We start from the raw sequence: 24,539 nt of genomic DNA, 5'->3' as shown, positions 1-24,539 counted from the left end.
GGAGGGGAGGGCCGCTCCCACCTGCGCGGTGCTCTGATTTATCCCTGTCAAGCTGCTGCACCTGTCGCGGCCTGCGAGTGGTTGAGGAGGAATCCGATTTTTGGAAATAAGTTCAGAGAAGGGACTTGAACCGCCCAAGGTCACATGGCAAGTGCGTGACTGATGGAAGCAAAACGCGATCCCAAACATCTGGGCTCCCAGCCCGTTTTCCGTCGCCCAACTGTCTCCTCTGCGGGGTGGGAGGAGTGGGGACCGGGGCGCCAGGTCCCTCCTGCGGGACGCGAGGCGGGGGGCTCAGGAAAGAGGTCTGGACGGGGGTCGGAAAGGACAGGGCAAGTGAATCCTTGGGGACAGAGAGGGGAGAGGAGACTGGAAGGAAGTCCAGCCCCTGGAGGACCCGGACCCTTGCCTATGGGCTGCGGGCCGGACTCGGTTCCGTACAGCAGGTCCCGCTCGGCGCCCCGCCTGTGAAGGGCGCACAGCAGTACCGACCTCGCAAAGGCTGGGCGGGGAGCACATCGCCGAAGCTCGCGCCGCTCCCACGGATTCTGTTCCGTGTGCCGGTCTCCCCGGCCTCTTGTGTTGTCAGGAAGCTGCATCCTTCTGGTCTGCATCCTAAACGGGAATATGCAGGAGGGGAAAGGAAGCTGCCATTGCACGCCTAAGGGACTAAGGATTTGCAAATCCGTTCCAAGCCTGCCACCTCCTCTGGGCTCCTCAGCCAGCCCCGTTAAGGTGGCGAGCAGGGATTCTCACCTCCTTTCGAGAGGTTTGAAAACGGAGGCATCAGGAAGAAAATGTGTTGCTTGCTCAACCCTGTTGGGTCCAGCCCCAACAGGTCCAGGGGTTCCCAAAGGTGTGGACGGAGTCGGCAAAGAAGGAATGACACGGAGGCAGCGTTCAGTTGATCAGCATAGTTGGTCTCTCTTGCCAGGTTCTACAGCCAGGTTCTCTCTAGCTAGGTTCTGTCCAGGTTCTCCAGCCAGGTTCTGTCTTTATTGTCCTTTTACATCTGTATTTATACCAGTTGATTTTAATCCTATCCATTCTATTCCAAAGGTTAGGGCATTTGTTATCTCCATTCCAAAGTCACTACTCTATTGTTCTGTTAAGCTATAAGGAAGTAACTGAAGGAGATTATTATCCTAAGTGATTGTTCGTAGTTAAAGTGATTAATTACCCACCTGGCACTTAGCTAAGGGGTTTTATTCCCTTCCTTAGTCCTGTTAATCCCTAACTCCAGGGGAAAATCCCACCTGGGGAAACAACCTTTCTCGGAGAGGTGACCTTGGTTAAAACACATAGTGCTAAGAAGGGGAGCAAACATATTAAGAACAGTATGCCATATTCGCCAGGTCCCTTGAAACATATGCTGTGCAGATGTTTCTTCCCTGCAGCGACTGTGTCAAGCAGCAAGGATGGACTGGCTTCCGGCACTCAAAATGTCATGGCCAAGAATTGGCAGGTCCAGATCTAAATCCAGTTTTGTTGTTGTTGTTTACATCATAATGTGAGGACCTCCTAGCACAGATCTGGGCATGTGGTCGGTGCCTGGGGAGTACCGGTTCCTTTCCTCTGCCTTTCTTGCACTCAGATGAGAATATCTCTCGTTTCAAGCACCTGCTCCGGCTGCATAACACCATGCCCATGGCCTGTTTCTAATGCTGGCTCTTCCCAGTGTGCTGTCGGTGGGCTTGGACACGTTCCTTTTATAGTCTGAGAAGGGGAAATAGGAAAGAGGACTGCGGACCAGAGCCTCGAGCTGGTGTCTTCTGAGCATTAAATTGATGGCTGGTAATGGCCTTGTTTACCAGTCCCTTTCATCACCATTGAGCAAGCAGTTAGGCGGTGAGAGCCCCACCAATGAGAGTGAGTTGTATGGCTCGTCCCTCTCCCAAGAACGCAGTGTAGAGAGGGCTAGTTTCACAGGTCAGTGTTGTCATTCCCGGTGAGGCTGCTGTAGGGCCTCCTGAGGGCAGGAAAACAGAAGGGTCGCCCCCCCTCCCCCCTGTAGGAATGTGCATTCATTTCCGCAAAAGCCACTGCAAAAGAATTCAGTAATGAATGCGGTGTTGCCGGTGGGTGATATTCAGGCTCCTAGGACTCTAGAACACAGTGTGGTTTCTCGTCTGAATTCCTTTCATGCACTAGTCTGCCCCGCTGAACACCGTTAGGCCTGTAAGTGATCAGTTGTTCTCTGTGTTGCCTTATTTCTTCATCCAGACGATGAACTCCTTCAGGGCAAGTACCACCTACTTTCAGGTGTGTATCTCATTGCTCCTGGCACTGGCAGAGCTTCGGATACCTATCTGCCAATCAGATTAGTACAAAAACTGATAATGTTGCCAGTATTGGAAAGTAGAGATCATTTTCTGGACTATACTAGAGCTTCACCCCCCCCCTCCCCCCCCCAGTTAATCTTATGAGGTAGATTTTAATAAGCCCTACCCTTTCACAAAAGAGGAAATGAAATCAGAGAGGTTAACTAATATGCCAGTGAACACACAGCTTCTGGCCCTGGCTGGGTAGCTCAGTTGGTTGGAGTGTCATCCCAGTGCGCCAGGGTTATAGGTTCGATCTCCACGCGGGACACATAGGGGAATCAACTGTTGAATGCATGGGTAGGTGGAACAGCAAGTTAATATCTCTCTCTCTCTCTCTCTCTCTCTCTCTCTCAAATCAGTAAAATTAAAAAAAAAAAAAATACAGCTACTAGAGCTTGGATTTGAACCTGGCCACACATTTCTGAAACTTTGCACACATCTCCCTTCATCTCAGAAGCAAGGCTCAGGTTTTACTCAGGTTTACACAGATCTGCCCTCCTCCTCTCCATTTGCGCACCTTTCTCCTATCTCCAAATCTGAATCTGCTCTAACTAGTTCCAAGCCTGCTTCTTGAGGAATCTCCTAAAGCCGTGGTCGCCAAACTGCAGCTCTTGAGACACATGCGGCTCTTTGGCCCCTTGAGTGTGGCTCTTTCACAAAATACCACGTGCGGGCGCACACGTAGAGTGCGATTGAAACTTCGTGGCCCATGCGCAGAAGTTGGTATTTTGTGGTATTTTGTTGAGGACCATTTTGTGGTATTTTGTTTAGGTTGAGGACCTAAAGCAGTGATTCTCAACCTTCTGGCCCTTTAAATACAGTTCCTCATGTTGTGACCCAACCATAAAATTATTTTCGTTTCTACTTCATAACTGTAATGTTGCTACTGTTATGAATCGTAATGTAAATATCTGATATGCAGGATGGTCTTAGGCGACCCCTGTGAAAGGGTCGTTCGACCACCAAAGGGGTCGCCTCCCACAGGTTGAGAACCGCTGTCCTAAAGGAATAGCAAGCAGCCTTCAGCATGAATCAGAATTCACTCTTCTCAGTTTGGTTCAGTCCAGTTGTTATCTTCCTTCCTTAAACGATAAACTATGAAGTTAATTTTTTCCAAGGTACACTCAGCCTCGAGTACTCATTAGTTTTGTAGATTAAAGGAGAGATACTTTTAAAATATATATTTTTTTATTGATTTCAGATAGGAAGAGAGAGAGATCAATGGTGAGAGACAGTTATTGATCGGCTACCTACTGGGAATTGAGTGTGCAACCCGGGCATGTGCCCTGACCAGGAATTGAACCATGACCTCCTGGTTCATAAGTTGACGATCAACCACTGAGTCATGAAGTAGAAATGCTTTTGAAAAACCCTCCTCTGTCATGGGTTTGTAGTAAATTGTTTGATAGGCAACAAAGGGGGAAAACCTCCCTGCTTTTGCCCATATAGTCTCCTTTCCTTCCTGTTACTGTGGGAGAATTGGCAGTTCCCCCTTCACTCGTCCTCTGCATCCCACCACTCGTTCAAAGATAGCTGTCCACATGGGCTCGCACACTGAGGGGTCTCCAGTTCAATTCCCGGTCAGAGGCATGTACTCAGTTACAGGCTCAATCCCCGGCCCCCGTTGGGGCACATGCAGGAGACAGCCGATCAATGATTCTCTCTCATCATTGATGTGTTTCTCTCTCTCTCTCTCTCTCTCTCCCTCTCTCTCTCTCTCTCCATCTCTGAATTTTTTTTTTTTTAATTGTAGAATTGCCCTCGCCTGTGTGGTTCAATTGGTTGGAACGTCGTCCCATACACCAAAAGGTGGCGGGTTTGATCCTCAGTCAGGGCGTGAACAGGAAGCAAACGATGTAAAAAAGAGAAATCAATAAAAGCGAAAGATAGAAATTGTAGCCAGGATCTCCTTCCCCCTCCTTTTTTCTCTCCATAACACTTATCACCGCTTGACATAGTAGAGATTTTATGTGTGTGTCTCCTCCATTCATTGTGTAAGCTCCGTGAGGGTGGAGATGTATGTCTGTTTTGTCCTTGACCCCAGGCCTAGAACAGTCCCTGGAACATAGAAGCCACTCCATGATTATTTATTGAACAGATAAGTGAATGAGTATGTCTAGAACATCTACCACCAAGATCTTGCTGATTGTATGACTTCTATTGTTTTTGGATCTGTTTGGGAAAAGAAATTCTCTCTTTGTGTTGTTCTGTTTGGGATTTGCATTTTTACTACTCTCTCTAAGCATGTCCTCGATGAGGATTTTTTTTTTTTAGTTTACCTTTTTTTTTTGGTCAGGCCAGCAAAAAATATAATGTAATTTTGTCTTGGCATTCCATGAGATGAAACGGTTGAAAATCACTGACTTAGTACAATGTCTGACACATGATCAGGCTTCAGTGAGTGAAAGCTATTGTTATTATTTCTACTATGAACACCTAGAGAACAAATGTTTAGATTTCTCTATTCAGATAATTTTTTTTAACTCACAGCTGCCATAATGCTGTGGATTAACTTTAGTTCAGCCCTCAAGATGAGCAAAACTCCATCACTTTTAGACCCACAGCCTCCTCTGGTCGTTTCGATTCTCAAATCTCCTCTCCTCGTTCCTGTTAACTTCCCCTCACCCCTCCAAGTGTTGTATAAAATAGGTTTTTAACTCAAAATGAATTTAAATTAATTGTTTTGAAAAAATAGTGATACTTTGGGGTACCCCAAAACTTACCTTGGGGTTTACTGCTTATGATACTCTGTTGTGATGCATCCTTGCATGGCTTTTGTCTCACATTCATTTGATAAGAACTTTTTTAATGGTTTCTAAATAAACCTAACCCCTTTGGGGCAAATCTTCGTGGTCCAGTCAAGACCTTTGTAGAGTGAATATAAAGCGGGCATTTGAGTATTAGAAAGAGGTGTTAAGTTGGGATGCATTGCAGGTAACCGTGGTCTTTGACAGGCCTTGTGAGAGTGAACCCAAACTGGATCAAACCAGATGCCTATTGCCCACTGGTAATACTATTACATCAGGCTTTAGAACCATAGCTGACAACCCCAAATTCCCAGGTTAAAAACTTTTAAATTTATATTTTTTAAAAGGCATTTTGTCCCTTTCCTCCTACCACCTACCTTAGCACAGTGACCACCCACTGGAAACAGTTTGACAGTTTCTTAAAAAAAAATAAATAAACATGCAGCCCTAACTGGTTTGGCTCAGTGGATAGAGCGTCAGCCTGCGGAATGAAGGGTCCCAGGTTCGATTCCAGTCAAGGGCATGTACCTTGGTTGTGGGCACATCCCCAGTAGGGGGTGTGCAGGAGGCAGCTGATCGATGTTTCTAACTCTATCCCTCTCCCTTCCTCTCTGTAAAAAAAACCAATAAAATATATTTAAAACATAAAAATAAACATGCAACTACCATATAGCCCAGCAATTACACTCCTGGACATTTGTTCCAGAGAAATTGAGACTTAACGCTCACACAGAAACCTATTCACAAATGTTCGTTACAGCTTTATTCATGATAGACAAAAACTGGAGACAAGTCAAGATGTCCTTCAGTGGATGGATGGCTAAACAAACCATGGTTCGTCGTACCATGGACCATACTCAGTAATAAAATGAAACAACTATTGAGGCACACACAGCTAGGCTGAATCTTCAGAGGATTAATGCTGGACGAAAAAAAAGCCAGTCCCATAAGGTTGCATACTAGATGATTGCATTTCTATGACAGTCGTGAAATGATAAAATTATAGAAATGGGAACAGATTCTGATTGCTAGGGTTAAGGAATAAGGGAGAGAGGCATGGGGGCCGTGGGTGTGGCTGTATAAGAGCAACACTAGGGATCTTTGTGGTGATGGAAATGTTTTGCGTCTTGACTGTATGGTTGTGATAATGTGCTATAGTTTTGTACAATGTTACTATTGGGGGAAATTGAGTAAAGGGTTTGTGGGATCTCAGTATTTCTTCTAAATTCATATGATGCTACAATTATTTCAAAATGAAAAGCATTAACTTTTTGAAAAAGCAACAGACTGGATATACCCAACATCGTGGATGAATCAGAAGCATTACGTTAAGTGAAAGAAGCTAGACACAGATGTTCTCTCTGATTGCACTTATATGAAATTTTATAAATTTCACATAAATCTGAGGTGATAAAAAGGGCATTTGCACGGGGAAAGGAGAGGCACTGATTGTGAAAGAACCTGGAGGACTTTCTGGGTGGAAATGTATCTATCACATTGTGGTAATTATTCCACTTTATCAAAACTCATCCAATTAATCATGTGCCCACATAATGTTTAGATCAATGACACTCTGCATGTACTACAGTGGTCCCATGGGATTATAGTGGAATTTCTATAAGAAATCTCTGGTAAGAAATGAAGGCTATGGTTCAGGGGGATTTTTTCTCTGACGGGAGCAGTGTCTGGGGCTTGGCAGTAGACTCCCTCTCGCTCACAGCACCTCAATTCTGAGCGCACAGATTGCACCCCAGTCCCTCAGCCACTGACCTGTTTCCTCCCAGAGGAGCCCGTCCCCCAGCGCTGCATGTTCAGAGGGCGCTGCAGCCCCCAGGCCCGGCTGATGGGCTTCAGGACCCGGCTGTAGGTGCTCTGTTGAGGACCTAAGGTCCTGTACACGGACTCAGGCCCACAGGAGCACCTTAACCAGTATGAAGCGCCACGGCCACTCCAGTAAGAGTTTTCCCTTTCCCTGTGGGGCCAGCCTGTCCCTGGACGTTGGAAACATTGTCAGGTTGTAATGGTGTAAAGCAGAGATAGTTTTATTTCCTCCATCAACTCAGTACCAGAGAGAGCCTTTTATGCCAGATAGGGCCAGTGGAACCCAAAACAAATTTCCAAAGTCAAAACAGTGAGTTCTGAGTCCTACACTCTCTTCATGATAACACCCTCTTTTTCCTGAACCACCACAAAGTTCCTTGATCTGACCACTGCTCCGACAGGCAGTAGCCACCCACGTGGCCATGACAGTCCCTGTGTTCCTTACCCTTCGTCCTGGTTTCTCATTCCTGCTGACCCTCAGGCCACCGTCACTCCCTCCTGACAGTCACTGTTATGGTGATCGGCGTCTCCCCCAGCCAGTTTCTCCTCGATATTCCCACCCAGCCCACATCCCTGTTCATGGGGCAGCGTTGACAGCTCTGTGTTCTCTCTCTGACCCTGTCGGAAGGAAGCAGGGGGAGGACTTGTGGGACAGAGTGATAAAGTCTGCAGTGTGTCCAGTAATGCCCAGGCCTTCCCCCTCACTCACTGACTTCCGGCATCTTCCAGTCCTGCAGGCTTCAGTCATGGTCAGTGCCCTGTACAAGTATATGTGTTTTTTAAAAAAAATTTTTTAATATATTTTTATTGATTTCAGAGAGGAAGGGAGAGGGAGAGAGAGATAGAAACATCAATGATGAGAGAGAATCATTGACTGGCTGCCTCCTGCACATCCCCTACTGGGGATCGAGCCTGCAACCCAGGCATGTGCCCTTGGCTGGACTTGAACCTGGCACCCTTGAGTCCGCAGGCCAGCACTCTATCCACTGAGCCAAACCAGCTAGGGCTTTAAAATTTTTTACACTGTATTTTTACTGTACCTTTTCATGTTTAGTTATGCTTGGATACACAGATACCACTGCTGCATGGCCTGCAGTATTCAGTCCAGGAACCTGCTGTACAGGCTGTAGCCTAGGATCAGTAAGCTGCACCTTACGGCCTAGGTGTGGAGTGGGCTGCACCATCCAGGTTTGTGTAAGTGCCTCTGTGATGTTCGCACAAAGATGCATTTTTGCCTAACGATACATTTCTCAGAATGTACCCCATCATTAAGTGGCGCCTGACTGTATGGAATGAATTATACCTCATTAAATCTCACCAAAACAAAAACACTGGTGGGCAGTAACTAAGCAGCAAAAGCTGCTGGAGCAATCTTCAGGAATCCTTTCTTTTCACTTCCTCTTCACTACCACAAGGTGGCGGTAGCCACATGTTCCTGTCCATTTACAAAATGGAGTCCCTCATGGAAAATGTTCGTTTGTAAAAACGACTTTCCTTTTCTTAATGATCTAGCCAGCTTGGTAACAAGGTAAAATACAGCTTTCATCTTCACTTCCACTTTCTTCATACACTTTCTTTCCTACTGAAAGCTGATATTTTTCTTTTCAGCTTCCCTTAATTTGGGACACTTTTCGCCAGCAAGTAATAAACAGCAGTACCTTCTTGTAATTACTCAGTTAACCTTCAGAGTTTTTACTTTCTTTAACAATTTATAAGCTATTTAGCTAGCTGGGAATACAGTCTGAATTTTCTATATACTTGCTATTTGGACTGACAGGATCCCCCTCCCCGTCACCATAGTAGAAGCTTAGAGGACTTGGTGTGGTCTCTGCCTAAATGGAAAAGGGCTGCAAGGATTGTGGGGTGGGGAGGGCTTAGCCGTTGACTTAGGGGTGTTTCTTTATTTTTACTGGCTTGATATAGGTTGCACTGATCAGCCTTTTAAGGTGCATTTAAAATAAAACACACTTTTACATTAGTATAACACTCATTTTTGCTCTTTTCTTCAATCTTTCCTAACCATGGATTGAGCTGCTATATGCAAAGACCTGGACCAGGGATGCTGGGCGGTGTAAAACAGCCTGTCCCATGCTGTGACCGTTCATCTACTGGGCCCTGGGGTGCCCAGATAGTTGGTCAGAGTTATCCTGGTGTTTCTGTGCGGGTGTTTTGGGGTGAGTTTAACATTCACGTTGAAAAGCAGTGATGCAGATTGCCTGCCCTAGTGTGGGTGACCCTATCCAATCAGTTGAAAGGCTGATTAGAACAAATTCCCTCTTATTCCTTCAGATGAGAGGGAATTCCTCCTGTCTGACTGCTGTCAAACTGACATTGGGGTTTTTCCTGTCTTTGGACTCGGACTGAAACATCAAGTCTCCCTGGGCCTAAGCCTGCCGGCCTTGGCCTAGAACTGTCATCCACTCTCCTGGGTCTCCCAGCACACTGACTACAGATCTTGGGACTTGTCACCTCCATAATTACATGAGCCAATTCCTTATTATAAACCTATTTTTATATCTGTATAAGTCACATATATGTATGTGTATGTGCGCATATACGTATATCACACATATATGTACACTGCTGGTTCTGTTTCTCTGGAGAACACTAATACACATGCCCTGAGGGAGTTTAGGACATAAAGAGAAGACAGCACCAAGAAGAGACCAGGGAATATTCACAGTAAATAGGATAGTACAGTGTTTAGGAACATGGATTGTGGTGTCAGACAGACAGACCTGGATTCCAATTCTGGCCCCACTCAGCTCTGTAAAGGTGGGCCCATAACTTAGTCTCTTTTTCCTCATCTTTAAAATGCAGACTCAGTGCAATACTTCATATAAAACACTTAATACAGTACCTGGCAATAATAAATAGTGACTTTAAAAATGAATATGATTGGCATGTCTAGCACATGAGACATGCTTAGTACTTGTTGAATATTGGATGACTGCCTTCCCCAAGAGGCTGTCAGTAATGTGCGGGTTTGTATCCAGTATTGCAGTTTGTAGTGCAGCTAAGTAGAAGGATTTACCTTGCATTTTAAAGAATTTATTTATCGTTCTTGTGAACTTTTTAAATTTCAGGCCTGCCGAGGGGCCCAGACAGCTGCTGCCACCGCTCCCCGAATCAAGAAATTTGCCATCTACCGATGGGATCCAGACAAAACTGGAGATAAACCTCGTATGCAAACTTATGAAATTGATTTGAATAAGTGAGTATCTCGATGAAAGCTGGGTATTGGATAAGTGAAGGTGAGCTCTTCATCTGATTCAGGGACGTGCTTTTCACACCCTTGGAAGGTTTAAAACTAAGGCCATCCAGTGGCTCTGGAGTTTATCATCTCTTTAAAACAAGAATGAGAGGAAATATAAATAATAATTTTTTTAAAAGGAGAAGAAGAAAAGGAACAAAAAACAAATACAACAAGAATGATGTGGGTGCCTGAATAACTTTATAAAATTCTTTTTCTTCCCCCAAATCAAAGCATGACCCATTTCTAGGAATCATGGTAGAGTTGGCTGTATGCATAGTGTTTTAAGTCATTTAACACATTATCAATTTTAGAATGCTGAATGTTTTCGTGTTGATTTTATGTATCTGGACTATGTATTATATAATAATGATAAACACCATAAACCTGGCTGGAATGGTGTGGTTGAGTTACACTGTGGGACACCCAGCTGATGTTGCAGAATTGCTTAGTATGGGGAAAACACCCACATGTTTGGTGATGAGAAATGAAGTTTTGGAAGCGAGTAATCGTAGAGAAAAACATAAGAGTTTTCCCTTTATAAAAAGAAAGCTCAGATCTTTAAAAACAATTTCCCAGGACCTCAGTAGACAGAGTCAAAGAACATGCACAGACTGAGTTCACTAGAATCAGTCCAGCAGAGTGACCCTCCATGGGCAGGAAGTTTCATCTGTTTTGTTCTCTGGTGTATCTCCAGCACCTAGAACGGAACCTGGCACACAGAAGACTTGCAATGAATAATTGGTGAGTGAAGAAAAATTAATGTATTTATGACAAATACTCAACCATTGTAGTTAGCATTCAAAGCTCTCAAACACTGAGAATAGCAGAGATTTTTAAAGGTTACATTTCCCAGTGTTGGCAAAAGTACAGTGAAAAGGGTGTTTGCATGTTGCTGATAGAAATACGGATAATGCAAAATGTTAACTAACCTTATTGTGCTAATCATTTCACGGTATATACATATATTAAATTGTCACATCATACACCCTAAATTTACACAGTGTTACGTTTGATTTATCTCCATAAAGCTGGGGAAAAGGAAATACAGGTGATGCTAAAGGGTATTTGGGGAGGGGGCATATTTTTTAAATCCCATGCATAGAGAAATACTGAGAGGCATCAGGTGGCAACCAGGCAGTAAGATTTGTTGAGCACTTCTGTGTACTCAACATAAAAATTGCATGTTTTTATTTAATCTTCATTACAGTCTTGTGATACAATATTCCATTTTACAGATAAACTGAGGTCCCACCAATGCTTCCTCTGCTTTGCAGCCAAGGGATCATTCTGCAGCCAGTCTGATCATGCCAGCCCTCGCTCTAACACCTCCCATGGCTCCCCTGTGCTCACTTATCAAGCCCACACTCGTTCATGTCTGTCCTGGCAAAACCTCTGCTCCCCTCCCCCCCGAATGCTTCCCCAGAGACTCATGTTTTCTATTTTATCTCCTCGCACATTGGACTTACGTTTCTCTTCTTTTTTTAACATCTTTTTATTGATTTCAGAGAGTAAGGGGGAGAGAGAGAGAAAGAAACATCAATGATGAGAGAGTATCATTGATTGGCTGCCTCCTGCATGCCCCACACTGGGGATCGAGCCCGCAACCTCAGCATGTGCCCTGACTGCGAATCGAACCGTGACTTCCTGGTTCATAGGTCGATGCTCAACCACTGAGCCACACCGGCCGGGCAGGGGTTGCTGCCCTTATACCTTTCACTGCACCCATGCGCATGGAACACTCAGTGCTTGAGATTAGGGGACTGTGGGTGATTTATCTTTTATTCTCTTCCATGTTTTTGTGGTGGTTGTGCATTATTATTATTATTAATGAACCATTTAAAGCTACTTATTGTTTTGATTTGAAATTTTTAAATTTGAAATAAACTATTTGGGAAAGCTTTGCAAGGAGCTTTAGAAGAAAAAAGAAAAACTGCCAGTACGTAGAAGTTGTTTTCTAACCTAAATATTTTCAGCTTTCCATTTTCTAGAAATGTATATTCAATGTGATCACCAAAATAGAACTCTGCGGTACTCCAAATGTGTAAGAATGTGCAAAAATAAAATGGGGAAATTCTGTAAGTGCCCCGCGAAGGCCAGGTGGATAATAAACGCAGCTGATATAGGCAGATGTCTCATCTTATTATGATAAAAGTGTAGGGAGAGTGAGCTTCACTTAAATACAACTGGGTTCTTTTGTTCTTGTTTTGGTTTTGGTCAGATGTGGTCCTATGGTGTTGGATGCTTTAATCAAGATTAAGAATGAAATGGATTCTACCTTGACCTTCCGAAGATCTTGCAGGGAAGGTAAGCACTTCCTTCCCTGGTAGGCCCCGCATACTTACGTTCTGGTTCCCGAAGGGCTGGCCAGAGCTGACAGAAATACCTAGAGAACAGCTGCAGGGCTCTGCCAGCTGACCTGGCTGTGCACTGCACTTCCTTTTCTTGGGTAAAGGGGTCGGAAATTTTAACCGGCACAAGTTCTGGTTTCTGAGTTTGCTTCCCTTCAAGAGCTTTCTGTCGCGTGGTTGCTGCATCTGGCGACCCCTGACAGCTGCTGCTGCCTTCGAGGACTAGCTCGGTGTGCTAGCGGGCTGCCTCTGCTCTGCTGGGCTCATGTATTCGGGGGCCGTAGAGAGAGTCTAACTGGTGCTTATGCGCACGTAACATTTGTCCAACAGGGAGGCGTGTGCGTCCCTCCAGCTCCCAGCATTACATGTGCACAGAGCAGGTGCTCAGTAGGAATGTTCTGGATGGGAACAGCGTGTCCCATAGTGTGCTGCTGGTGCCGCATGAGCTGATTTCCGGCAGTGTGCACGCCAGCCTTTTTTACCTTAATAGCTATGTATTTCTTTACATGTTAGAAGAACATAATTACTGCTGACAGTGTAGCAGTGATACAGACATGGTTTTTTAATATGAATTTAAGTAAAAATGATTTGATTTAAAGAAAACTCCTAAATAATTGTTCAGGTGGTAGATGGCAAAAATCACACAGGGGTGCCGTGAGGCCCGGCTGGCCTGATGGCCGCGGAGCACAGCGTGTGTGCCCGTCTCCGTCCTGTGCGTTCTGTGTGAGATAGAGAGGTGCTGCTGCTGTTTACGTTCAAGGTACGGTGAAGAAACTGAGCCCAGTGGGTAGGGACTTCCAAAAGGACGCACAGCTAGTGAGGAGTCAGCCCGAGTTGTCCGATTCCAGAGTGCATTTCAGGCAGTACAGTACAGGCAGCACAGTATAGTACAGGCAGCACAGTATAGTACAGGCAGCACAGTATAGTACAGGCAGCACAGTATAGTACAGGCAGCACAGTATAGTACAGGCAGCACAGTATAGTACAGGCAGCACAGTATAGTACAGGCAGCACAGTATAGTACAGGCAGCACAGTATAGTACAGGCAGCACAGTATAGTACAGGCAGCACAGTATAGTACAGGCAGCACAGTATAGTACAGGCAGCACAGTATAGTACAGGCAGCACAGTATAGTACAGGCAGCACAGTATAGTACAGGCAGCACAGTATAGTACAGGCAGCACAGTATAGTACAGGCAGCACAGTATAGTACAGGCAGCACAGTATAGTACAGGCAGCACAGTATAGTACAGGCAGCACAGTATAGTACAGGCAGCACAGTATAGTACAGGCAGCACAGTATAGTACAGGCAGCACAGTATAGTACAGGCAGCACAGTATAGTACAGGCAGCACAGTATAGTACAGGCAGCACAGTATAGTACAGGCAGCACAGTATAGTACAGGCAGCACAGTATAGTACAGGCAGCACAGTATAGTACAGGCAGCACAGTATAGTACAGGCAGCACAGTATAGTACAGGCAGCACAGTATAGTACAGGCAGCACAGTATAGTACAGGCAGCACAGTATAGTACAGGCAGCACAGTATAGTACAGGCAGCACAGTATAGTACAGGCAGCACAGTATAGTACAGGCAGCACAGTATAGTACAGGCAGCACAGTATAGTACAGGCAGCACAGTATAGTACAGGCAGCACAGTATAGTACAGGCAGCACAGTATAGTACAGGCAGCACAGTATAGTACAGGCAGCACAGTATAGTACAGGCAGCACAGTATAGTACAGGCAGCACAGTATAGTACAGGCAGCACAGTATAGTACAGGCAGCACAGTATAGTACAGGCAGCACAGTATAGTACAGGCAGCACAGTATAGTACAGGCAGCACAGTATAGTACAGGCAGCACAGTATAGTACAGGCAGCACAGTATAGTACAGGCAGCACAGTATAGTACAGGCAGCACAGTATAGTACAGGCAGCACAGTATAGTACAGGCAGCACAGTATAGTACAGGCAGCACAGTATAGTACAGGCAGCACAGTATAGTACAGGCAGCACAGTATAGTACAGGCAGCACAGTATAGTACAGGCAGCACAGTATAGTACAGGCAGCACAGTATAGTACAGGCAGCACAGTATAGTACAGGCAGCACAGTATAGTACAGGCAGCACAGTATAGTACAGGCAGCACAGTATAGTACAGGCAGCACAGTATAGTACAGGCAGCACAGTATAGTACAGGCAGCACAGTATAGTACAGGCAGCACAGTATAGTACAGGCAGCACAGTATAGTACAGGCAGCACAGTATAGTACAGGCAGCACAGTATAGTACAGGCAGCACAGTATAGTACAGGCAGCACAGTATAGTACAGGCAGCACAGTATAGTACAGGCAGCACAGTATAGTACAGGCAGCACAGTATAGTACAGGCAGCACAGTATAGTACAGGCAGCACAGTATAGTACAGGCAGCACAGTATAGTACAGGCAGCACAGTATAGTACAGGCAGCACAGTATAGTACAGGCAGCACAGTATAGTACAGGCAGCACAGTATAGTACAGGCAGCACAGTATAGTACAGGCAGCACAGTATAGTACAGGCAGCACAGTATAGTACAGGCAGCACAGTATAGTACAGGCAGCACAGTATAGTACAGGCAGCACAGTATAGTACAGGCAGCACAGTATAGTACAGGCAGCACAGTATAGTACAGGCAGCACAGTATAGTACAGGCAGCACAGTATAGTACAGGCAGCACAGTATAGTACAGGCAGCACAGTATAGTACAGGCAGCACAGTATAGTACAGGCAGCACAGTATAGTACAGGCAGCACAGTATAGTACAGGCAGCACAGTATAGTACAGGCAGCACAGTATAGTACAGGCAGCACAGTATAGTACAGGCAGCACAGTATAGTACAGGCAGCACAGTATAGTACAGGCAGCACAGTATAGTACAGGCAGCACAGTATAGTACAGGCAGCACAGTATAGTACAGGCAGCACAGTATAGTACAGGCAGCACAGTATAGTACAGGCAGCACAGTATAGTACAGGCAGCACAGTATAGTACAGGCAGCACAGTATAGTACAGGCAGCACAGTATAGTACAGGCAGCACAGTATAGTACAGGCAGCACAGTATAGTACAGGCAGCACAGTATAGTACAGGCAGCACAGTATAGTACAGGCAGCACAGTATAGTACAGGCAGCACAGTATAGTACAGGCAGCACAGTATAGTACAGGCAGCACAGTATAGTACAGGCAGCACAGTATAGTACAGGCAGCACAGTATAGTACAGGCAGCACAGTATAGTACAGGCAGCACAGTATAGTACAGGCAGCACAGTATAGTACAGGCAGCACAGTATAGTACAGGCAGCACAGTATAGTACAGGCAGCACAGTATAGTACAGGCAGCACAGTATAGTACAGGCAGCACAGTATAGTACAGGCAGCACAGTATAGTACAGGCAGCACAGTATAGTACAGGCAGCACAGTATAGTACAGGCAGCACAGTATAGTACAGGCAGCACAGTATAGTACAGGCAGCACAGTATAGTACAGGCAGCACAGTATAGTACAGGCAGCACAGTATAGTACAGGCAGCACAGTATAGTACAGGCAGCACAGTATAGTACAGGCAGCACAGTATAGTACAGGCAGCACAGTATAGTACAGGCAGCACAGTATAGTACAGGCAGCACAGTATAGTACAGGCAGCACAGTATAGTACAGGCAGCACAGTATAGTACAGGCAGCACAGTATAGTACAGGCAGCACAGTATAGTACAGGCAGCACAGTATAGTACAGGCAGCACAGTATAGTACAGGCAGCACAGTATAGTACAGGCAGCACAGTATAGTACAGGCAGCACAGTATAGTACAGGCAGCACAGTATAGTACAGGCAGCACAGTATAGTACAGGCAGCACAGTATAGTACAGGCAGCACAGTATAGTACAGGCAGCACAGTATAGTACAGGCAGCACAGTATAGTACAGGCAGCACAGTATAGTACAGGCAGCACAGTATAGTACAGGCAGCACAGTATAGTACAGGCAGCACAGTATAGTACAGGCAGCACAGTATAGTACAGGCAGCACAGTATAGTACAGGCAGCACAGTATAGTACAGGCAGCACAGTATAGTACAGGCAGCACAGTATAGTACAGGCAGCACAGTATAGTACAGGCAGCACAGTATAGTACAGGCAGCACAGTATAGTACAGGCAGCACAGTATAGTACAGGCAGCACAGTATAGTACAGGCAGCACAGTATAGTACAGGCAGCACAGTATAGTACAGGCAGCACAGTATAGTACAGGCAGCACAGTATAGTACAGGCAGCACAGTATAGTACAGGCAGCACAGTATAGTACAGGCAGCACAGTACAGGCCGGACAGTACAGTACAGGCAGCACAGTACAGGCAGTACAGGCTTGGAAACCCGGGAGAAAACCAAAAAGCGTAGCTTGGGCCAAGACCGAGGGCTGGGACTGAACTCTCTTCCTGAAATAACCTTCCAGAAAGGAAAAGTCACTGTAAATGTTGGCCCATCACTTTTTATGTTTGTTCTGCTGTGCATTTCAAGACCTATTTCTAAGACATCTGTTTTGATTTAGCTAATCTTACAGGATTGGGTTTACTGTAACAAATGCTGACAGATATTTTGATAGTTGGGCTGAGTCCTGCTGTTCGGGGAACATTCTGCTGTAATTAAATACCAACTTTCCCCACATAAATCTTGGCAACACAGGAAATAGAGATGCTTTTCAGTAACCTTCTCGCCCCCCCACCTCGTCCCCCCAGACTCAGAGCCAAGAACATCAGGTGTGGCCCATCTGGACTAAAATATCCGAGGCAGGATGAAATTAATTGCCGCTCCTTTTTACTCCCTTATTACTTGTTAAGAGAATTTCCAGGGGAGCCTTTTTAAGAGAAGATTCATTGGATTTACTTTTAAAATTATTTACCATTTCTTTTAAAACACAGTGCTATGTGTTTAAATAGAAACACAGTTGAGTGCCAGGTATGCATCAATATATCGATACTATTCATTCTCTTGAGGAGTATTTGCCTAAAACTTTAGAAGAAGAAGAGATGTGTGTGTTCTCTATGTTCCTACTAAGCTTGACTGGAGAAGGAGAGGGGAGAGTCTTATAAAAGTGGTAAAACCCCCCCCCAAAAAAGTGGTTTTTTTTAAGTGGTTACCCAGTGCAAGTTCCATGAGTAATCCCATTTCTCTGGCCTGATGATCAAAATACAGCTCCAGAGAAGCAGTACCAGGGGTTGAATTTGCATAGCCAATTTTAAACTCTGAAATACCTCGGAAATTTCCATGCACAGGAAGTGAGTCCAGGCTAAGAAAATTCTCATTTCAGGGTCCCTTGGTCAGCACCTCGTTTCTGCTTGCTTTGCTTTGCTTTGGTTTCACATTCGTTTATTCTTCTCCTTGGAAAGTCAGTGCTCAGGCAGCTTTTGTGGGTTTCATATCCTCCGTGCTGCTTGTCTTGTACAGACAATAGAATACGAGCTACCTCTGGATAATCTGTAGCCAGGCCTCAGCCATATGATAACCAAGACAATGTTGATTTCTTTGGGGATATTGTAGCTGTTAGAGTTTGTGTTCAAATAACAGTGGCTTCCGAGATCAGAGATGGAGCATATGGCCAGAGAGTGGCTTTTAAAAATACAGACTGATTTTTCTCTCAAAATACATGAAGCATGAAGCTAGGACTGGTGCTGGGAACTCCGTGGTGCCAGCTGGATCCCAGGCTCCTCTGTCCTAGTGCCACCCACCCTCAAGGTTGCCTCATGGTCACAAAATGTTTTTGGAACTACAGCCCGTAGATCTGCATTCTAGATAAGGAGGGGAAAAGGCCGCAGGCTCCTCTGCCAGAGCTGTGCTGCCTGCCAGCACTGCTCCCGGTGGTGGAGTAACTGGCGACAGTGCAGAGGAAAGGACTTGAAGCTGGGTGACTGGACCGGAATCTGGGTAAGGACATGTTGGCTGTATTTGTCTCTCAGGCATCTGTGGCTCCTGTGCAATGAACATCAATGGAGGCAACACTCTAGCTTGCACCCGGAGGATTGACACCAACCTCAACAAAGTCTCAAAAATCTACCCTCTTCCACATATGTATGTGATAAAGGATCTGGTTCCTGTGAGTTTCTGCATCCCTCCCTGCCCCCGTCCCCATATTTTTTGCAAGGGTGGGGGGAGAGGTGTGTTCGGGTTATGCTATTAGTTCTTTCGGGCAGTTTTTTCCTATCTGAGTTTAACTAAGCAATTTGACTGTTGAAAGATAAACAGGCCTGGAAGATCTTCCAGCAGCTCATTTGGTGAAGATTTTTTGGAAATAACAGGGCACAAAATTGTAACAGTCCCAGAAACGAAGAATTTGGCCATAACTACAAAGAATTCATGTGGGAAATACCAATTGGGAAGCAACAGTTGATACACAATTTACTTTCATTTCTACCTCCCTGTACTTGACCACCTTCGCTGAGGGTATTTTCAAAGGTGGGTGGGATGAAGAGGAGAGTTGCTAACAGCACTCAACATTGTGACCATTTCTCCCTTCTGAGTCTCTGCCCGTATCCTGCCACAGGAGGATCTGCCTTCAGTCTATCATAGGGCAGGAAAGTAGGCCGAGAAATGGGTGAAGAGAAAGCTGCGAGGATGGTAGAACCTGACCCTTCTCCCTCTTGCCCTCAGGATTTGAGCAACTTCTATGCTCAGTACAAATCCATTGAGCCTTATTTGAAGAAGAAGGATGAATCCCAGGAAGGCAAGCAGCAGTACCTGCAGTCCATAGAAGATCGAGACAAACTGGTGATTTCCCCCATTTATGATCTCAATTTGAGGAATTTCATTGCAAAGATGTTTTCCAGGAAGTGTGTCTTGAAGGGGTGGGAGTGGTCGGGGCGAGTAAGTGCATGAGGTGATGCAGACCTTTTAGTGTGTTCTGGAAGGAACTTCAGAAGCATCCGCCCACGGGTTGGACACCTATGCTCTCGGGGCCGGTGGGTAGTGTGAACCCAGAAGGGCAGAGCAGACCAAGGAGCAGATTGTTACCCTATTGCAGATGCTTGTCTTCTACAGAAACCAGTGTGGGAACTGCCCCTTCTGTGAAAGTTGACGGCTAAGTCAGAGTTGCACTTTAACACTGTTTTATAGGTGGGAATGAAATCGTTAATGGTAAACTGGGCCTAGAACCTCTGTGTTCCCTCCTACCATCGCACATCTGGTGATTGCCTTCACACTCTCTTGGAGTTGCTGTTCTCTGTGAGGCTATGGAGTCTTTGAAAGTGAAGGCGTTATTACCGAGTTTTTAGTCTCCTTCTCCTGTACTACTTGCCCCTCCTCTCAGAAGTGTCTATTTGCACTTTTACCTCCTGCACACTTTGTGTCCTGTGGAGAGGAAGAGGTGGAAGGGGACCAAATGGAGGTGGATCCCAACCACGTGCCTGCATGGGGCCAAGGACATGTGCTTCTGATGGTCACCACTTCGTGTGCTCCTCCAGTGAGCGCTGATCCTAAGAGAGTCCTTTACATTCCTGTCCGTTAGACTGAGCCATCGTAGGGACGGTGTCTTACTCCTGGATCCAAGACCCTGGCGCATGTTGTTTTACCAATTCATAGTAGTTATGTGAATGAATAAATGAATTCAGCTCTGACATGGAGACGATGGGGGCAGCACGGTGATGTGAGTCAGCACAGCCCCCACTTCTAACTCCTATGGAGTCGAACACATCCCAGGGTCCAGGTTGGAACCGGCCACTCTGGCCCAACTAGTCATCCCTCATGCTCGGGTAGCTTGTAGCTAGTAAACATCTCCTTGATGTGGGGTTATTAGGGAATGAAGCATGTTTTCTGGATAATCAAAATTTGCTCATTTAAATACCAAACATTTACTTAGCATTTTTCACTTCCTTAAATTAACATGCTAAACATAACTTTTTTCGTGATTTTATGGAGCTGGGGTCAAAACGTAAATATGCTTCTGTGTCCGCGTTGTTCCTTTATTTGAGCATCTTCCCACATTCTTAGAAGTTCTTCACAAGCATGAGCTTGACTTTCTACTGCTTCGGGTGTGCACATTGTGTATTCTCTTTTCTTCTTCTTTTTAATATTTTTATTGATTTCAGAGAGAAAGGGAGAGAGAGATAGAAACATCAATGATGAGAGAGAATCATTGATTGGTTGCCTCCTGCACATCCCACACTAGAGATTGAGCCCACAACCCGGGCATGTGCCCCTGACTGGAATCGAACCCGGGAGCCTTCAGTCCGCAGGCCAACACTCTATCCACTGAGCCAAACCAGCTAGGGCACATTGTGTATTCTTTAACCATTCCTACTGTTGTTGAACAATGAGAGTACTTCTTAAAATTTTTTTCTAAAGTAGACTAAAGAATATGACTATAATTAAGGTTCTTAATCCTGTTACCTTATGCTTTCTAGACCAGTGGGGCCAGTTTATACTCTTACCTGCTGCCTGAACAGAACATAGATTTTGTTGAAGACTCATAAGGTTACAATCAGGACCAACAGCTCTTTGTCATCTGTCATGTGAGTCAGGAACAGATCTGACCAAGGAGCTGGGTGACTGAACCGGAATCTGCTTTGTTTTAGCTAATCTTATACTATACTGTTCAATCTCTTGAGGAGTATTTGCCTAAAACTTTAGGAGAAGAAGAGGTCTGTATGTTCTCTTATGTTCCTACTAAGCTTGACTGGAGAAGGAGAGGGGAGAGTCTTATAAAAGTGGTAACCCAGTGCAAGTTACTTCAGATGGCGGCGTGCCCTTCTGTTCCGCTGCCTTTAGTCAGTTTCTGTCCCCAGAATCTGGAAGTCCGGTGTGTAGAACTGGTTGGGCAGTGAGTCAGTGTGGCAGGTGTTAAGGAGCAGGGCTCCCAGAGTCAGGCTGCCTGGGTCCCATCCCAGCTCTGCTACTTGAGCTCTGTGACCCTGGGCAAGTGACCTGACCTCTCTGAGCCTCAGTTCCTTACCTGTAAAATGGGAACCTAATAGGATTATTGTGATAATCAAAGAAGGTGAAGTCAGTAGAGCATGAGGTACTCAGTGCAAGTTGGCTATTTAGGATGATGTTGGTTCCCATTGAAAACCTGATGTCTCTCTCCTGTGCTGAGTGGGCAGAGGCTGGTATAGACTACTAGAGGCCTCCACACCAGGCCCTAGCTGCTTCTCCTACACTGTATTGTAGGTAATGCATTTTGCTTGTATTGTTTGTTTGTTGGGGCGTTAGTGTCTATTTTTATTTTTATTTGTTTGTTAATCTTCACCTGAGGATATTTTTCCCATTGAATTTTTTTTTTTTTTTGAGAGAGAGAGAGTAGAAAGGAGGTGGGGGGAGAGAGAGGGAGAAACATCAATGTGAGAGAGACACATCAATTGGCAGAGAGATGGTCTGCTCCTTGAAGGGTCACAGGTTCGATTCCTGGTCAAGGGCACATATCTTAGTGTACTTGGACTTAAACTCTGGGCTGTAACCCAGCAAATGATTACATTTCAGATCCAAGCTCTTTCGAATGGCTCTGGTAAATCTCTGCAAACTACTCTTAGGATTTTCCCAAGAAAACTTCCATGCGAGTGGATGCTTTGTTCATGCTCTAACCCCAAATACCACCTTTAGTCAACTAAGGACACATGGGCTCTTCCGTCCCGGGCTCCTGACCACGCTTCCTCCTTCCGCACAGGATGGGCTGTACGAGTGCATCCTCTGTGCCTGCTGCAGCACCAGCTGCCCCAGCTACTGGTGGAATGGAGACAAATACTTGGGACCTGCGGTGCTCATGCAGGTGAGGTGCTCTGCCATTGCTTTAAGAAACGCTGAAAAAAGCATCCAGAAATCCAAGTGCACAATATGTTGTTGGAAACCAGACATTCTGAGGGGCGATGGCTTCCTTGATTTGCATCCATTCCAAACAAGGTCACAGATTGCTTTGTCTTCACTTGGCTTTCAGTAAACCTAGGGCTTCATCTGCAAAATGCATTTGTTCTGGTGTGGCGAGGGTCCTGCCCTGGGTGGTGACATGCTGGTGGGCAAACCATGCCTTGCCGATATTTAAAATGTGTTTCCTGTGCAGCTGGCTTTTACCTACCCACTTGCCTGCTTTCCCCAGAATGCATCTGTCATGGCTCCCACCTCCCTCTCACAGAGATTTTAGCACGCGAGCAGGGGAGAGCGAAGTGCCGTTGAGGGGGGCCTGCCAGCTCTCAGGTTGGAAATTGTTTACAGGCTAAGGGACGCCTGGAGGACCGGCTGTAGGGGTTACTCAGAAGAGAAAGTAGTATTGCCTTTCACGATATGAATAGTTCCCTGCAAAGAAAGTCACTGTCTTTGTTCCCAGAAAGCTTATGCGTTAGATTTATGGTCTGTGCTTTCCACAGACTCTTAAGCAGCTCACAAAACAACTTAACATTTCTCATTTTCCCACAAAAAGAGAAGTTATGTGGTTGTGCGACCATGTGGCAGTGTTGATTCCCAACCATGGTAGAGTTTGACAACGAGGTGCATTCATAGTTGGCCCTCGAGCCGGTGACCTGAGTTGTTGGGGACATAGAAGTCCTCCAGTAACACTGCAGAGCAGGTCCGGTGATGGGGAGGTTAGTCAGTTTTCAGCTGGCTGGTCTCAGGCTTCTGGGAGGCATACACTAATTAAAGGAATCAGTAAGTGAAGCAAAGATGATCTCTAGACAGGGCTGTGAAGTCATCAGTTTACTCAGAGACAGGGAGTAGGTGCTATGAAGATAGATAAAGAGTCATTTTACACAGTCCCTGCCTACACTAATTCATAACCTGGGTAGGAAGCTAATGAGCAACGTAATAATTAGAAGACGATGCCTGGTCGCGTACACTTAAGCCCCAGGGTGCCAGGTGCACTGTGGTTCACAGGTTTGTGGGGATCACTAGTCAAGAGGAGTTCAGGAAGAGTTGGGAGCCTTTCCGTGAAAGGTGGCAAGAATTTAAGAGTGTGCAGACAGGGCGGCAACGCTGAGAGAGTTCCCTGTCCTGCGCTCCTGAAGCTGTGAGGTGAGCCAGAGGCTGCTCTGGCCCGGTAGGTTGACAGCTCAGCTAATCAGCCCCCGGTTCCCAGGCCTATCGCTGGATGATCGACTCCAGAGACGAGTTCACGGAGGAGCGCCTGGCCAAGCTGCAGGACCCCTTCTCTCTCTACCGCTGCCACACCATCATGAACTGCACCAGGACCTGTCCCAAGGTATGCAGGCCGGCGGCCTCAGAGCTGCAGTGACAGATGGCCTCTGCTCCAGGGCAGACGGCAGAGAGCAGACTCGGTCATTGGAGCAGGAGGGACCAGAGCCTCTTCCACAGCTTTGGGAGCTTGTATGTGCTGGTTTCTGGAGATGAGTTAAAGATCGTGGGAATGTGTAAAACCTGTAGAGACGTCTGGCTAATTGTGACACCAGCTGTAGTCATAGAAGTTCTTTCTTAGATGTCTTTGAGCATTCAGTGAACATGGTTCTGCCCTGGGCTCCTTTGCCTGCCACAGTGAGGCACACCAGCAGGAATAAAACAAGACAGGGCCCTTGCCAGAGAGAGAACTGGGTAGACATCTGGAAGGAGAGACCAGAGAGAGTTCCTAGCCCGGCCTCTGGGTTTTAGAGGGCCTGGTTTGCATTCAGTGCCTGGACACTGCACCAGCTGGGGGAGGGTTCCGCCCAAGGGCATCACTTCTTCCATTCAGTTTCACTACCATTTGGTATTGATTCTCTTCTCTTTTTTCAAGGGGCTGAATCCAGGGAAAGCTATTGCTGAAATCAAGAAAATGATGGCAACCTACAAGGAAAAGAAAGCTTCCGCTTAACTCTTCTCATGCTAACCATGACCTGTAACCAGCTCAGCTGGACATAATTTATATCTAATTTGAGTTTCCATGATTACAGCATGTAAAATAAAGTTTTAAGAAAAAAATAAATGTTATTCTACTTTATTAACCAAAAAGCAAGCCTATTCCTTTTACTCGCTGCGGAGGAATGTGAAGGTGCCAGGAGGAGGAGCCTCTGGGGGTGGGGGGGTGGGTACAGT

At 45.9% G+C, this 24,539-nt stretch overlaps 1 protein-coding gene and 1 long non-coding RNA gene across 5 annotated transcripts in view; one reads left to right on the top strand and one right to left on the bottom strand.

Moving 5' to 3' along the window:
• LOC106724674 overlaps positions 1-8,035 on the bottom strand; it is a 10,056-nt gene extending 2,021 nt beyond the window's left edge. Inside the window, exons 1-2 of the long non-coding RNA XR_001360512.1 lie at positions 7,963-8,035; positions 7,768-7,774 (exon numbers count right to left, since the gene is read on the bottom strand). This is a non-coding gene — a long non-coding RNA (uncharacterized LOC106724674). The remainder of the gene's footprint in view (positions 1-7,767; positions 7,775-7,962) is intronic.
• Positions 2,212-24,444, top strand: SDHB (succinate dehydrogenase complex, subunit B, iron sulfur (Ip)). 4 transcript variants are annotated; one of them, XM_005858728.2, is made up of 8 exons: positions 2,212-2,262; positions 9,979-10,106; positions 12,367-12,452; positions 18,494-18,630; positions 19,185-19,301; positions 22,189-22,290; positions 23,590-23,712; positions 24,241-24,429. In XM_005858728.2, exons 1-8 carry the CDS (start codon positions 2,227-2,229, stop codon positions 24,316-24,318), a joined length of 807 nt encoding a protein of 268 aa, XP_005858790.1. In that variant the 5' UTR covers positions 2,212-2,226; the 3' UTR covers positions 24,319-24,429. The 4 variants fall into 4 exon arrangements, with proteins under 4 accessions (XP_005858790.1, XP_005858791.2, XP_014388397.1 ...); XM_005858729.2 differs by lacking the exon at positions 2,212-2,262 and adding an exon at positions 7,561-7,641; XM_014532911.1 differs by lacking the exon at positions 2,212-2,262 and adding an exon at positions 7,934-8,086 and having other exon boundaries at positions 24,241-24,444.
• The last annotated feature ends 95 nt before the right edge of the window (positions 24,445-24,539 follow it).

Source organism: Myotis brandtii, unplaced genomic scaffold, assembly GCF_000412655.1.
Source record: "Myotis brandtii unplaced genomic scaffold, ASM41265v1 scaffold1204, whole genome shotgun sequence".
NCBI classification, from domain to species: Eukaryota; Metazoa; Chordata; class Mammalia; order Chiroptera; family Vespertilionidae; genus Myotis; species Myotis brandtii.
This window is presented reverse-complemented; position numbering and strand designations above follow the sequence as displayed.